Source organism: Vigna unguiculata, chromosome 7, assembly GCF_037176805.1.
Source record: "Vigna unguiculata cultivar grain cowpea cultivar isolate G323 ecotype 2 chromosome 7, ASM3717680v1, whole genome shotgun sequence".
Taxonomy (NCBI): domain Eukaryota; kingdom Viridiplantae; phylum Streptophyta; class Magnoliopsida; order Fabales; family Fabaceae; genus Vigna; species Vigna unguiculata.
Genome location: NC_140798.1, coordinates 36,723,576 through 36,739,302, shown reverse-complemented (window position 1 = coordinate 36,739,302; position 15,727 = coordinate 36,723,576). Strand labels below are relative to the sequence as shown.

General features: G+C 31.4%; 1 protein-coding gene across 1 annotated transcript; it reads right to left on the bottom strand.

Moving 5' to 3' along the window:
• Positions 1-5,573: 5,573 nt before the first annotated feature.
• LOC114189525 (protein SIEVE ELEMENT OCCLUSION B-like) lies at positions 5,574-9,522 on the bottom strand. Its single transcript, XM_028078116.2, has 7 exons — positions 9,243-9,522; positions 9,054-9,146; positions 8,503-8,948; positions 8,285-8,379; positions 8,004-8,134; positions 6,516-6,974; positions 5,574-6,357 (listed from the first exon to the last, which is right to left on the bottom strand). Exons 1-7 carry the CDS (start codon positions 9,447-9,449, stop codon positions 5,782-5,784), a joined length of 2,007 nt encoding a protein of 668 aa, XP_027933917.2. The 5' UTR covers positions 9,450-9,522; the 3' UTR covers positions 5,574-5,781.
• Between the last annotated feature and the right edge of the window lie 6,205 nt (positions 9,523-15,727).

Below are 15,727 nucleotides of genomic sequence, written 5' to 3'. Positions count from 1 at the left end.
TAAGACTTGATCGAGTCCGACGACGAGGACCTCCTGCTACTCCTCACGACATAATCCATTCTACTCTACCCGAGCTTGAACGATTATTGGAGTTTCAGGATACCAACCATTTTAGATTCCTTACATCCTTACACACACTACAATTACTACTCGAATTTCCCTTGAAATTCCATCCAAATTTCATCTCTTCTTACTTACATTCATCCAATTAAATCATTTTATACATCAATGGTAACATTCCAATCATACAGAGTCTAATTTACACAAAGATGCTTTAAAACACATACTTATACCAAAGAAAACAGACTTAGAAACATTACTAATGCAGTGCCTCTCGCTCAAGCTAGAAAGTCTAGCCTAGGCGAGAGGTTATCTCGCTCAGGCGAGTCAGTCTCGCCTAGGCGAGACACCAACAGTGGCAAAAATAGAAAACTGGGCGAACCCTCGCTCAGGCTAGGCTGGTTCGCTCAGGCGAGATCGTGATCTCGCTCAGGCGAGTCCAGCTCGCCTAGGCGAGGCTTCGCATAGGAACAGAGGTGCGTTTTCCTGGTATTTTCGCTCAGGCGAGCGGTGCTCGCCTAGGCGAAAATATCAGGTTACGAACCTGTTCATCATGCAGCAATCCAGTTTCCCTTTAGCATCCAACAAATACTCATCAATTCACACAATTCCAAACACCAATTCCATAAATCAAACATACAATTCAAGCTTTTTCACGGATTTTCTAGAAACCTTAAAGAGAGGGTTAGCTTCCCTTACCTTCCCACAACAAAGCCCAAGCAAAATTAGCTCTCAACAGAGGAATGGTACCACTTCAACACCTAAGGAGCTGAAAGGGAATTCTAGTCATGAATTTATTCCCAAAATTCGACCCAACCACTTAAAGACCCTAAAATCAGAAGGAAGAAAGGTGAACTGAGGAAATTGAAATTCGACTTACGCATAAGGATGGATCGAACAGCTTGGGGAGGAGGTTCTGTTGTGATCTCAGGTGATGTTGCTGTTGCTGAAAGAATGAAAACAAGGTTTAGGAACTGAATTTGGAAATCTGGACTTCCTTGATGGTTAGAGAGAAGAAGGAGGATTGTGCAGTAGAGGGGGTGTAGGTGAGTGGAGTGTAGTGTCTTTGTATGTTGGCAGAGAGTATTATTAGAAAAGGGGGAAAAATAAAAGGGTTCTCACACTTAATATCTATTATATTATATAATAATAATAATTTATGGATAATATCTATTATCTTATATAATAATAATAATAATAATAATATCTATTATTATTATTATTATTAATTTATGGATATATCTCAAATTTTTGATAAAATCTTTTTAACTGCTCAATAACATATTAAAAAATATTTTTTTTCTTTGGCATTCAATCTTCTGACATATAAAAAAGAGAATAATATTTTTGCTTCCACTATTTGGTATTCAGTCGTAATAATGTTAGTTATTTTACATGGCTGGACAGAAAAATTGATGATACAGGAATTTTATAAGATCGATTGTTGGAATAGACTATTTGATTAATATGGGTCCATTCCTTTTGAATTTTTTAAAATTACATACAGGAAATTCGTAATAAGTGGATAGAATTTCTTGTGAAAAAGTTGTGATCCATGGACTGATATTTGATAATTGGAAGTGAAGTCTTATGTCCAAGGAAGTCATAAAGGTCAACATGACTTCAACTTTAATTAATTAATATATGCTTCACCTAGAATTGTGGAAACATGAAACGATTTTTCGAAAAAAAAAAAAATTAAATAGTTTTATCGACAAATTTTGAACAATACACAGATACACTTAACTATATCTTAAATAATTTTTTTTAATATAATTCAAAAAATAAATTAATTTATGTTGAAAAATAAACTTGGTCAAATTTTATTAAAAAAAATTTGTAAAAATATTATAATCCTCTCCTACTTCAACATACTAACAAAATCGGGTTCTAGAAGGTCCACTTTTAACATTTTATATACGAATGTATCTTGTATGAACGACGTATGTTGCTCCTTTATATTAAAGACGTATGTTGCTGGACTCTCATTTTTTAAGTTTTATATATTTCTTTTATTTAAACTTGTCGAATAGTATTTCTAGCCAACGGTTTATTTTTATTTTTTTAAAAAAATAAATTTTGTAAACATAATTTTAAAAATTAAAATACCTACAAATTTCAAAATAAGAATATGTTTATATTAGATTAGAAAAAAAATAACAATCTTGAAGAAATAAAAATATTATTCTTAATCCATTAATTAAGTATTAAAAAATATTGCAAAATAAAGAATCTATAAAAAAACATGTGATTGTATAAAAATTTAAAAAATGGGATAATCTACTAAAATAATAGTTTAAAACTAAAAAGTAATTTATGTACAAATTAAAGGAAGAACTTTAATATTTAAAATAAAAATGTATATAAAATTATAAATATTAAAATAAATAGAGAAGTAGTTAATAATGATCTCGACTTTAATATTTTAATATTCTAAAAATGTCAGTGAAAGAAGTTAAAACCAAGGTTATTAAAGATAAACACAATTTCAATAAATTAAAAATATAATAAAGTCGTCAGTATAAATTCAGTATTTTTAAATAAGTCGTCTTATGTCTTAATGTCTTTGGTTTAAGTTCTTGCACGAGTTTAGGTTAAGCTCTTACACTATTTTTTTATTAACAATAATTAATTTAAATTAAAATTATTGTTGACTTTCACAACTTCAATATTAACACAAAAATCGTACTAAGATTTTTTTTTTTTATTTTCACATGTCAAAGATGAAAGATTGTTCAATCCGATAACAATTTCTTTATAATTTATTCCACACATAATTCTTAAAAATGAGACTTATATTATAAATTTCGAAAATAAGTTCACACATATCCATAATAAAGAAAAACATGGGAGTGAAAACATTGAATTAGAATATTCAACTTACAAGAATCAAATAAATCTATTAAAATAAAATAGAATATTTAAGTTAGTTAGATTACAGTTATTTTTTTTTTCAATTACAAAATTATCCCTCTAACACTAACTTTTTCTTGTCTTCTCAGCTTTCAAGATACCAAATCTCACATAAATTTAAATAATTTTCTAGATTTTTTAAGTTATTTTTTGAATAAATAATTTTTTAATGATTTAGATATTAAATATATCTTAATTTTAAAATTTAATGTTTGATGCATTATTAATTTTATGTAATCTTATAGAACATGACTTTTAATAATAATTACTATAAAAATAGGTGAAATTGTTAAATATCATATATGCCATGCTATTAGATAGTCATAAAAAATTCTTTATACTAATGCATTCCGCTTTAATTGTTTTGTTATTTTTTTTCTCGTAAAGTGTTAAAAACATTTTTAGGAAGTTTTGTACAAAAATATATCATTACTATCGATGCCTAAATCTTCTTCCCTAAGATATTGAGAAAATTTAAAGAACTTTTTGAACAAGATATAAACATATTTCTTTTAATATTTAAGGTGTTCGGTAGAAGATATAAAATTTTCATGATAAAAGATTATGATTTTATGGTTCATTAACCAAATTTTGTTTATAGATATTTTTGAAATATGAATTCATATTTTTCTAGAATTCCTTTTACAATATATAAACATTTTTCTTTTAATATTTAAAAAGTGTTCACTAGAAGATATAAAAATTTCATGATAAAAGATTGTGACTTTTATGGATAACTAACCAAATTTTGTTTATATAAATTTTTTTGAATTTTTTTTAGAATTTTTTAAAACAAGATATAAATGTTTTCTTTTAATATTTAAAAAGAGTTCACTGAAAAATATAAAAATTTCATGATAGAAGATTATGATTTTTACATTAACCAAATTTTGTTTATAGATATTTTGAAATATTTATTCATAATTTGTTTAGAATTCTTTTACAAGATATAAACATTTTTATTTTAATATTTAAAAAGTATTTACCAGAAGATATAAAAATTTCATGATAGAAGATTATGAATTTTATGGATAATTAACCAAATTTTATTTACAAAAATTTTTGGAATATTTATTCATATTTTTAAGATTTTTTTTACAAGATATAAAGTTTTTTCTTTAATATTTAAAAAGTGTTCCCTATAAGATATAAAAATTTCATGATAAAAATTTATAACTTTTATAGATAATTAATCAATTTTGTTTATATAACGTTTTAAAATATTTAAACAAAAGTATTTATATTTTAATATCTTTAAAATAGAATATACGTGTTATGTGCCAATGTCATGTATGATTTTCTTATATTCAATTTAGTTATTTAGTCAAAGTGTTTATATTCTAACTATTTATTGAAATATAATATTCTACTTATAAGAATTAAATAAATCTATTAAAGTAAAATAGAATATTTAAGTTAGTTAGAGTTATTTTATTTTTCAGTTACAAAACTATCCCTCTGACAGTAACTTTTTCATGTCTTTTCAGCTTTCAAGATACCAAATCTCACCATAAATTTAAATAAATTTCTATACTTTTTAATTTATTTTTCGAATAAATAATTTTTTAATGATTTGGATATTAAATATATCTTAATTTTAAAAATTTAATGTTTGATGCATTATTAATTTTATGTAATCTTATTGAACATGAATTTTAAAATAATTACTACTAAAATGGGTGAATTTGTTAAATATCATATATGCCATGCTATTAGATAGTCATAAAAGATTCTTTATACTAATGCATTCCGCTTAAATTGTTTTGCTATTTTTTTTTTCCGTAAAAGGTTAAAAACATTTTTAGGAAGTTTTGTACAAAAATATATCATTATTATCTATGTCTAAATCTTCTTCCCTAAGATATTGAGAAGATTTAAAGAATTTTTTGAACTAAGATATAAACATTTTTCTTTTGATATTTAGGGTGTTCAGTAAAAGATATAAAATTTTCATGATAGAAGATTATGACTTTTATTTTCATTAACAAAATTTTGTTTATATATATCTTTGAAATATGTATTGATATTTTTCTAGAATTGCTTTTACCAGATAAAAACATTTTTCTTTTAATTTTGTTTACTGCAGTTACACTTATATACTGATCGGTCCACTCACTCACTTAAGCATTGGAGCCTTTTAGATAGGTACCTCGATCGTCTGTTCAACCGATCGTACGAGGAGGTAGATTTCTCGGAGAAGAAGTCATTGCCGTTGTGAAGAGAGGAGATTTCAAGAAGAAAAAAGTAAAATTGAAGAAGTCCTTAGTAAGCTCTTGGTCCCTACACCCGAAACAGATGGTAAATGTGTTTCCACTTAAGTGTAATTCTTATGCTCGAGTGCTGCGGACCTCTCGGTTGATCTTTAGGAATTGGGGTAAATCTACAATTTTAGTGAATATTTTTTGTTGACGTATCTAAGCTGGCACTTTAGAATGATTAATTGCATAACTTCACATGAGACGACAAAATGCGTCTCAAACCATTGGTAAACAGAAACAAAAAAATTTGAAACTCAAGAATCAAAATCAATAAAACAGACTTAGAAGAAAAAAAATTGATTATATATTTTTAAAAATAAAAAGTATGTTGGAAATAGATCGTGAAATGCAAAGGAATCACCCTGTCATTGTAACACTGTTAAAGATTAACATCACCGGATTACATGAAAAAAAGACACACCTTATCTGTAAGGTCACACAGAACTGTTGAAAGAAAATTTATTTGATCAGATCAGAAAAGCGAAAACTGAGTGGAACCCCACACTCTCTCATTGATAACATAAAACAAACAGTTGGCGTACGTTGAATTCTAGTGTATGGCAATTGAAGTAGAATCAGTGTGGCAGCATTTGTAGCTGATGAAAATCTCCATTGTCCTGCCACACTCGGGACATTTTATGGTCTCTGGTAACTTTCCAGCAATATTAGGAATTTCAAGGTGCACGCAGCGATGTGTGGTGCGCACGATCCTTTCATGGTGCTCTTTGAAGGTAGGCTCGAACCCCTTTTTCAGCATAGCCTCTTTCCATTTGTCAAACTCTGACACTGTCTTCAACACTGTGCTTCCATGGCCACTCATGATCACAGATGAGCCTTTGCAGAGGACAGCCCACCCAGTTTCATTTTTGTAAGAAAGCATCCTTTGCACTTCTTGAGTCACTGCATCAACTGTGTTGTGAGCCTTCGTCACAAACAAGCTCTCTATTCCACTCCAAAACCTCCTCAGAAAGCTTTTATCTTCCTTCTCCACACAGAACAACTCTATTTGAACATTTGCCTCCTTTAGAGCGCCGTCATTTGCAAAGGTAGTTGCATACTTCGTGAACTGTTGGATCCATTCTTTGTCGCTGCCTCCGTATATGAGAATGTACTTTTGCTCTCTGATCTGCATCTTACAAAGAAGTCACACCACAACCTTCCAATTAAGCTCTTAAACAATACCAATGCTTGAGATATGAATAAAAGGAAAAATATTGAAAAACTTGATTGCTCAAAAATCTAAGACGATGAGCATTTGCATGTCCATTTGCGAAATTTGCTTACCCAGGTGCTTATGTGAGGGTGAGAATCCCCTACCACTGAACCAATCCAGTGAATTTCTCTATCAATTCTCTCTTGATCAGCAATAGTAAAGGGAAAGGCCTTCATTCCATAAACATGAATGAGATGGTAAGCGTTTGCATGTTGCACTTTTCCCTGAGGATTCAACACCACAACCATAGGTTTCTTTTTGAAGTGCCATTCCTCCTTAATGTACTTATACCCTGCTATTGTTCCAAAGTGCTGCACCACGTACCACGGCATCTTGCTTTTCAAAACCTCAAATCTCTTCTGTAATTTTTCGGTCCATTCCTCTACAATGGGAATCCACACGATCTTATATTGATCATTGGTTTTAATATATTCATACACTGGTCGTAGTACTGAAATCTCTTCATCCGTGATCTCTAGAGTGGAGATCAACAAGTACACATTCTTCTTCCTCAGCTCAGTGATTTCAACCTGCCCAAACAAAAAATGAATCGAAATCAATAACATAGGCTACACGTGAATCATGAAAAACGGACATCATGTGCACAAATTTATCTTAGACTTTGTGTCAAATGATATTTTTCGACACATATTTAGGTTATGTTTGTATAATATTTGAACCTTTTTCTTATTTTTATAGGAGTGAATTAGTGATTTAATTTTTAAACTATAACAAATTTTAGTGACAAATATATATTTAAAAATTAATTTAGAGATCAATTTATTAATTAAAAAATAATTTAAAAATTAATTGTTTTAGTAATCAAAATTTTGATAACGAATACCGGTGATCAATTTAGATATTGATTCACAATAAAAATTTATTAAGTTACCAATTTAAAAAATAGTTATTATTAATTATTTTTAGCCGTTAAATTTCAATAATCATCATACACGGAGAAAGACCCTTTGCCTATTATTATTACTATTTGATTTTCTTGAGTGACCATCATTTCAATCTATTACCTTTCAGGTGAATTTGTAAATCAAATCTTAAAATTTTAAAAAAAAAATTAGTATAAGTTAAAAAAAATGTAATTTAATTTTTTTTGTTATAGATTTTAATTATAACATAATTTATGTATTTAAAATGTTTATAATAAAAATAATCATTTATTCTTTTACACAATAAAATATTAGTTTAAATATATTTGTCTTTACCAAAGTTTTGTGCTAAGACTTGAATTATAACTTTGCCGTGTACTAGATCCGGTAATATAAGGAAAAAATAGCAATATTCAACAAATTTTCTATATATTTTATGAAAAAAAAGAGAGTGTATTTTCTATTTAAACCAATGGATTATGAACTATTGATGAGAAGAGAGAGAGAAATCCGAGTCACAATTATGACAGTGAAACTATTATTTGTGGATTAAAAATTAGAACTTAAATTAAAACGGTAAGATGTTTAGAAATGGTATTTTTTTTTTTCAGTTATTACTTGGAGTTAAATGATTGCGCAAACTCTTGTAGAAATTTGGTTAAAAGAGTGACAAACCGTGGTCTTAGTGGAACCATCAAACAGTTGGTGTGGGGCATCCTTGGAAAAAACCAGAAACTTAAACACCTCCATTATTTCAGTAGGCGTCTGGAAAAATTTCCTGAGCCTGTGATGATACTCTGCCTCCTCTGAAATAGAAAAGACAAAAAAATGTACTTAACATGTTAGCCACTCCAAGTCTTTTCTGCCGTTCACTTTTAGTTTTAAATGCAAAAATTCAATTTGTCAAGTTTGCTTGCTATAAAAGATAAACGGTTATATCCAGTTAAGTCACCGACCAATCTGTTGTCTGCAAAGCATGATTTGCTTCCTGAGTTTGCTGAGTATGATGTTGATCTTTTGAGCATAGTGGGACAGATCCTGCTTGTTCCCTCTGAAATCAAGCAATTATGGGAATATCAAACAGGTTAAAAAATGTTTAATATTAATTTCTACCCATAAAATGACAAAGAACATATTTACGTAAAGCACAAAGATAAGAATGGAAGTTACTTACGATTCGGTAGTGAGGTAATCAATCTGAGTCTCAATAGCCACAATGGTGATGATGGCCCAGTAGACATCAACAGGAATTTGTTCTATTGCGGGCAACAAAGCTGGCACATCCTTTGTGTCGAACGTTGTAAGTTTCTCCAACTCAAAGATCAGCTCAATCACTAGCAACGTTGTCTTGACCAGATTGTTGAGCTCAATGATGGCTTGTCGATGCTTTTGCAGTGCTGCAGGTCTTGTGAGAACTGGGACTCCCTTGAGAAAAGCCACAGATTTTGCAATAGGGTCTGTGGGTTGATGCTGAGCTAGCAACCAGAACTCGCCATATTCCATTGCAAAAGCTGCCATTGTGAGCACCGCTTTTGCATCCCACTCATAGTTTGCAAGCTTCACCAGTATCGTCATTGTAGTTTTGTGAGCAATTTCTTCTCCAGCAGGCTTGCATGACATCTGTCATCATTCAACATGTTATTAGACAAAATAATTATCAGACAGATCCAATGACGTCACGTGTTCATAATCCTAACGTGACACATAATTAAGTAAATGAATGACCTCGGAAGAAATTTGCTTGAGGGTGCAGAGGGGTGAATTGAAGTTGGCTTGGGGGATCTTGTCTTCTAGCTGCTCCAGGCTTGATTTGGATCCCTGTAAAAGCCATCACAATGGCATAAAAAGTTATGAAGGAAATTGAGAAAAAGAAAGACGGAGGGAAATAGGGCAACAGAAGTAGAAATATGAAACCTGAACAACGTTGTCAACAATGAGAGTTGAACGCCTAAGGGTGTTCTCGACAAGAACGAAAAGAGAGTCGACATCGAACTTGGTGTGACTGTGGACATGGGTTGAGTAGATTTGCTCCAGTATCTGCTCATCGGACATGTTTAACGGGTTGTGGTCACTCTCTGAACTTCGGTGAAAGAGAGCCTTGAGTGAATGCTTGGTGGCCATTGTGAGCTCTCTGTCAAGAACAATGGCAAAGTCTGAGAGAAGGGAAGATTAAAAGAAGGAGAGTTGTGGTGATGATTAACCAGCCTCCTTCTCTATTTATAAAGTGAAGACGTGATCAATTTTGGTGGCTAGTCTTTGTCAATTAGATTAGGGAGCAGTTAACTACTAATTTCATCTTCATGATGTGAATTAGGGCTTTCAGTTCCTATAACATTTCAAAATTATTCTCTAAAACTCTTTAATTTTATAGCAAGCACTGTAACGAAATAAATTTGCATGATGCATAGAAATGCCAATAAGAACCATTGGCAATTTTTAAAACAAATATTGATATTTAAAAAATATAAAAAAATATGATTTAACAGAAATTAGAGGTTCGAGTGTTTTTCTATGAAAGTGATTGACATTTTTCTTTTATAAAGCATTAACTATACAGAATGAAGTAGAAAAAGTAATCTAAATAACATTTTTTTTTTGTAAAATCAAATATTAACAAATATATTTTTTATTTTGAAAAGGTTCTATACACTCTTAATAAAATAAAAATAAAGCTTATATTTTATATTTTAGTTCCAGAAATATTGAGACACTAATAGTAGTCCACAGAATTAGAAATATGTCATATTTTTTCAAAATTAAAATTTGTTAGTCACGTTAGTCTTTGTTATTACACTTTGAAGACTATCACAGTTTTAACGTATTAAATTTAGCGACAGATGAGTGAGTAATATATGTCAATATTAAAATGTGAGTACTTTTAATTGTAGAAAAATATATAATTTTTGAGGAATATTATAAATATGCCTTATAATTTTAATAATCAAATTGATACTTTATTCTATACAAAAATTGATAATTTATTCAATTTTAATGACTGATTGAAGATTTAGTGAATGAATATACGTACCTTTCACTACTAAAAATTCTCATATTACATGGAATTTTTTTTGCAAATTTGTTAAAAAATAAATTTGCAAAAAAAGACTTTTTTCTGTTATTTTTTTTAAGAATTGTAATTGGTAGGTAATTTCTTCGTGGGTAATTATTTCCTACAAAATTATAAATTTCGCAAGTATTTTCTACAAAATTTGTTGCGAAAAGTGTTTTATACAAAATATTTTGCAAAAGAATTGGCAGTAATTTCCTGCAAATTTTTTTTTCATATCAAAATTTATAAGTATTTCCTACAAAAAAAAATTCAAAACAAAATTGACAGGAAATATGAGTTTTTTTAGTAGTGTTTATACAAATATTCCGTAGTATAATTGTGGAAGAAAAATATAGTAATATAACTTATATTCAATGACCTTGAATTTTTTGCTCCTTCGAACTAGATTATAGACCCGTGTCATTTTATTATCATGGAACATACATAATATATGACTGTTTAAAGAAATTATTTATCCAAATTTTGTGGATTTTAAGGATTAAGGTTTTACAATGTGACATATATTCAAGTATTTTACACAAAAAATTACTACTTAAATACTGAGATTGTTAAAATAATTTTTTAACTTGATTTTATAGGTGTTACAATTCACTATCATACTAATATTTAAAAAAAAATCACCTTTATAGTTTCTTTTGATAATGTTTTTAAATAACATTTAGTTATGTTGGTACGTATATAAGTAATATGATACCATTTTTGTACCAAATATTTAAAAATAAAAATTGTTTAACATTAAACAATGCACTTTTACTTTTGATAACTGCTTTGTTTACTCACTAATATCCACCATTCGTTGTTTTTCTGTCAAAGGTGTTTCATTTGTAACCCTATTTTGTTAAAAAACTAAAATGTTTGTTGCATGGAATGTAAATTTATGTTAATGTCACTTATCAGAATCAGTATATGTTAAGGTAACGGAATGGTTGTGCTGAATGTTTGTTGAAGGATATGGGTGAGTCTCTCTGCCTACGGGTCTTCATGGAATATTTAGCTCTAATTCACCTTATCTCTATTAATTTTGCTTCTTTTTTTTTTTTCCTCTCCTGTTATTCTAAAATTAGTTGTGTAGCTGTTGATCATGCACACTCTGTATTTTTGTTAGTTAAGCTTTATCCCCATGTTTAAAATAGGTAAAAAATTGTGCATGATTCATAGAAGTTGATGAAAGAAATGATGAAAAACATTATATATGTAGAAATCTTGTATTATTGAGTAACTGTATGCGGTGTCGCAGCATTTCACCTTTTCTTTCATTCAATATTTTTTAATCATTTTTAGGCCATGTTTAGCTGTCGTATTATATCGATCATTCAACACAACGTCTTCATGGTTTAGATGTTTGGTTATGATATCTTATTACGTTGAATCATCGTGTTTGGTTCATTGCTGTTTCTCTCTGTGGGTGAGGGAATTGTTTTTTTGTGTTGCAAAAATGATTAAAAGAGGATTTGCATGTGTGAACTTCGTTGTGCTCTTACACATGAACGTCTAAACTTTATCAGCACATGATCATGTGCATAATAGGTGGTAGGTATAGATCTTTGCTTCCCTTACATCTAGTTTTCCATTTCTAATGATTTTGAAGTAGCTTCTACCTATAAAAAACTGAGGAATTTGTAACCATCGATTTGTTTTCAAGAAATATTTAATATATTCTAAATAATCACCTTTGTTAAACTAGATATATTTTAAGATTTGGACAAAAATTCAGGGTACCATATTAGATCTTTTATATATAAATTATTATTTTTTAATAAAAAAAACTCTTCATTCTCTTTATTCAAAATAATTATACATGATAATAGAATAAGAGAAAAATATGACTATCATTTACTATCATAACATAGAACAATAACAAAAAAATAAACAAAAAAAATTACTAAATTTCAAAATTTAGGATTATATTAATTTAGAGAAAAATATAATTAGGATTTATATCGATTTAAAAAAAAAACTCCTAAAATCGTAATCAAGATTCATACTAATTTGAGAAAAACTTAAGTTGAAAGAAATAATGTGAGAATGTGTTATTCATTTTCTCTCTAAGAGATTATGTGATAATGCATTTTTTAATATCTTTGTACTTTAATATTTTTTTCTCAATTTATTTTTTTGTCTTTTTTTTCTCTAACACTTTCTTAATTATTTACCTTATAGTTAGAAAAAAAACTTTAATTTCTTTCATAAACAAAGCTTTTATGGAGTTAATTTTTATTTTATCTTTATTTTATTTTTTTAATAATTTTTTATAATATAAACTTAATTTAAATAATACAATAATACATAAATATAATTTTAAAAAATATAAACATATAGAAAAATTAAAATGAAAAAGAAAAACTCTAGGAAGCTGTGGCTCCCCTGGTCATCATCAAGGTCCACTCTTGCGTAGGTTACATTCGCATAAAAAGTAGGGGTGGGCATGGATTGAATTTTTAATGATCCAATCCACGTCCACTTTAGATCTAAATAATTGGATTAAATTTTTGACCCAAATCCATTTTTTTAGCAAAAGTAGTTTGGATTTTTTTTAAATCCATATCCAAATATTTAGATCAAGATTTAAATCCAATCCAAATATTTGGATAGAGTTCAAAATCCAGAATCCATTTTTTATAAAAGAAATTTAAATTGAATTTTTTAAAACTTGTATCATTAAGGCCTGGATGCCCCCGATGGGCCTGACAACCTGGACGGGCCCAATGACCCGGACATGCCCGATGACCAGGACAACCCAAACGGGCCCGACAACCCAGGCCGGACAACCCGGACGGGTCCGACAACACGAACAAGCTCGACAACGCGAACAGGCTGGATGACCCGAATGGGCCCGATGACCTGGATGGACCAGACGACCCGGACAAACCCGTCCAAACAGTCGGGCCCAATCGGGTAGTCGGGCACATTTGAGTCGTCAGGCTCGTCCGGGTCGTCGAGCCCATCCGCGTCGTCGGGCATGTCCGGGTCGTCAGGCCAGTTCAGGTCGTCGGGCCCGTCTGGGTCATAGGGCTCGTCCAAGATGTTGAGCCCGTCTGGGTCGTAGAGCACGTCCGAGTCGATGCGCCCGTTCGTGTAATCATGCCATCTGGGTCGTAAGGCCCGTGTAGGTTGTTAGGCTTGTCTGGGTCATCGGGCCCGTTTGAGTCATCCGAGTCGTCAGGTCTGCCTACATCATCGGGCCCATCCGGGTCATCCGGCTTGTTCGTGTCGTCGTGCCCATCCGGGTCGTAAGGCCCGTGTAGGTCGTCAGACCCGTCCGGGTCTTCGAGCCCGTTCGGGTCGTTGGGCTCATCCAGGTCTTTGGGCTTGCCTGACTCGTTCGAGTCTTTGGGCTGCCTGACCTGTTTTCGTCATTGGTCCTGCCTGGTCTATTCGGGTCTTCGGGTCCGCCTGACCCGTTCGGGTCTTCGGGTCCGCCTGACCCGTTCGGGTCTTCGGGTCCGCTTGACCCGTTCGGGTCTTCGGGCCCGCCTTACCCGTTCGATTCTTCGAGTCTGCCTGACTCGTTCGGGTCATCGGGCCTGCCTGACCTGTTCGGGTCTTTGGGCCTGCCTGATCCATTCGGTTCTTCGAGCCTGTTCGGGTCGTTGGGCTCATCCAGGTCTTTGGGCTTGCCTGACTCGTTCGAGTCTTTGGGCTGCCTGACCTGTTTTCGTCATTGGTCCTGCCTGGTCTATTCGGGTCTTCGGGTCCGCCTGACCCGTTCGGGTCTTCGGGCCCGCCTTACCCGTTCGATTCTTCGAGTCTGCCTGACTCGTTCGGGTCATCGGGCCCGCCTGACCTGTTCGGGTCTTTGGGCCTGCCTGATCCATTCGGTTCTTCGAGCCCGCTTGGCCCGTTTGGGTCTTCGGACCCACCTGGCTCATCAGGTCATTGGGCCCGCCTGCCCCGTTCGGATCATCGGGCTCACTTGAATTTTTTGGATCGTTGGGCTCGATTGACTCGTTCGATTTGTCGGGCCCGCCTAGCCCGTTCATATCTTTAGGCCTACCCAAACTCTTATGGTCGTCGGGCCTGCCCGATCCGTATAGGTCGTCGAGCAAGGCATGTCCATGTCTGAATTTAGCATACTCCATCTCAACCTTTAGTCTAACCCAACTAAAAATTTAAATTGAAAATTTGGATTGGATTTTTTGGATTATCCATATTTAAAAATCTTAATTTATAAAATGGATATCCAATCCATAAAATATATAAAATGTAGATTAGATGGAAATCCATATCCATTAAATGGATTTTAAATGGATTGGATTTTTAATAAAATGGATTATAAATGGATTGGATTGGAGCAAAAGTGGATTGGATCAATAAAATTAGATTTTTTGCTCACCCCTAATAAAAAGATTCACACCAATTTTAATTTAAAATTTTGAGGTAATGAGTTTATGGTTTCTCGTTGTTAAATTTTCTCATTTTTAATATTCGGAACCACGCTTTCAATTCCTAGCCCTAAACTTTGCAAATGCCATTTTATTTTATTGTTCTCTTTTTCAATGTTCCGTTGTTCATGTTTTGGGATTTTCTCGTGCATGTGGGTGACAGTGACCCCATGCAAGCAGCTTTGGGATCAATAAAAAAAGTTACCAGGTTTGGGTTTGCTCAACTCTTATAATTTATTCATATCTTAAAAAAGAGCAGCTAAGCTATTTTTATTTTAATAAAAACTTTTTAAAAGTAACTAAACAGGAAAGAAATTTTTGTTTTGCTGAGAAAGGAAGTCATAAATTAGCTAATAAGGAGCTCTTTTTACATTTTATACAAATTTATTCACCTAACTTTCTTTTTGAATGACATAATCTAAAATATCATGTATTATTGTAAACTCTTACTAACTTCTCAAGCCGAGTATATCACTACATTTCCATTTTAAGTATCATTGTCTTGCAACCTTGGAGGCATTTTGGCAAGAGAATAAAATAACTCCCGAAGATTAAAATAAATACATTACCATTAATATGTATACATTTTAAACTCTTGTCTTTTTTATCATTAAAATAAATTTATGTTGATTACATTGAATTTAAGTAAACTTAAATTTTTTTATTTATTTTTTATCAAATATATGTTAACTTTGAAAAGCTTGAAAATTGAAAAATATTACAAAAATATTTTTTTTATTTTTTACTTTTATTAAGCACAACTTAACTAAATTTACTTTTTTTAATTAGTGAAATTATATTGCAATAGAGTATTTTAACTTGATAAGAAATTTAAGTTTGAGTTTAAATATACCATTGTACTAAATATTTAAAAGTAAACATTCGAGCTGAGCAGCATACGTTAACTAGGATGACCCTATTTCAACTTAATCAGAAATTTTATTAAG

Excerpts from the sequence above, each read along its gene's own strand:
- LOC114189525 (XM_028078116.2), bottom strand. The coding sequence starts at position 9,449 with ATGGCCACCAAGCATTCACTCAAGGCTCTCTTTCACCGAAGTTCAGAG. Across the intron at positions 8,135-8,284 it reads GCTTTGCAGACAACAGATTG|AGGAGGCAGAGTATCATCAC; the intron begins GTCGGTGACTTA and ends TTTCTATTTCAG. Across the intron at positions 6,358-6,515 it reads ACCCTCACATAAGCACCTGG|ATCAGAGAGCAAAAGTACAT; the intron begins GTAAGCAAATTT and ends TGTAAGATGCAG.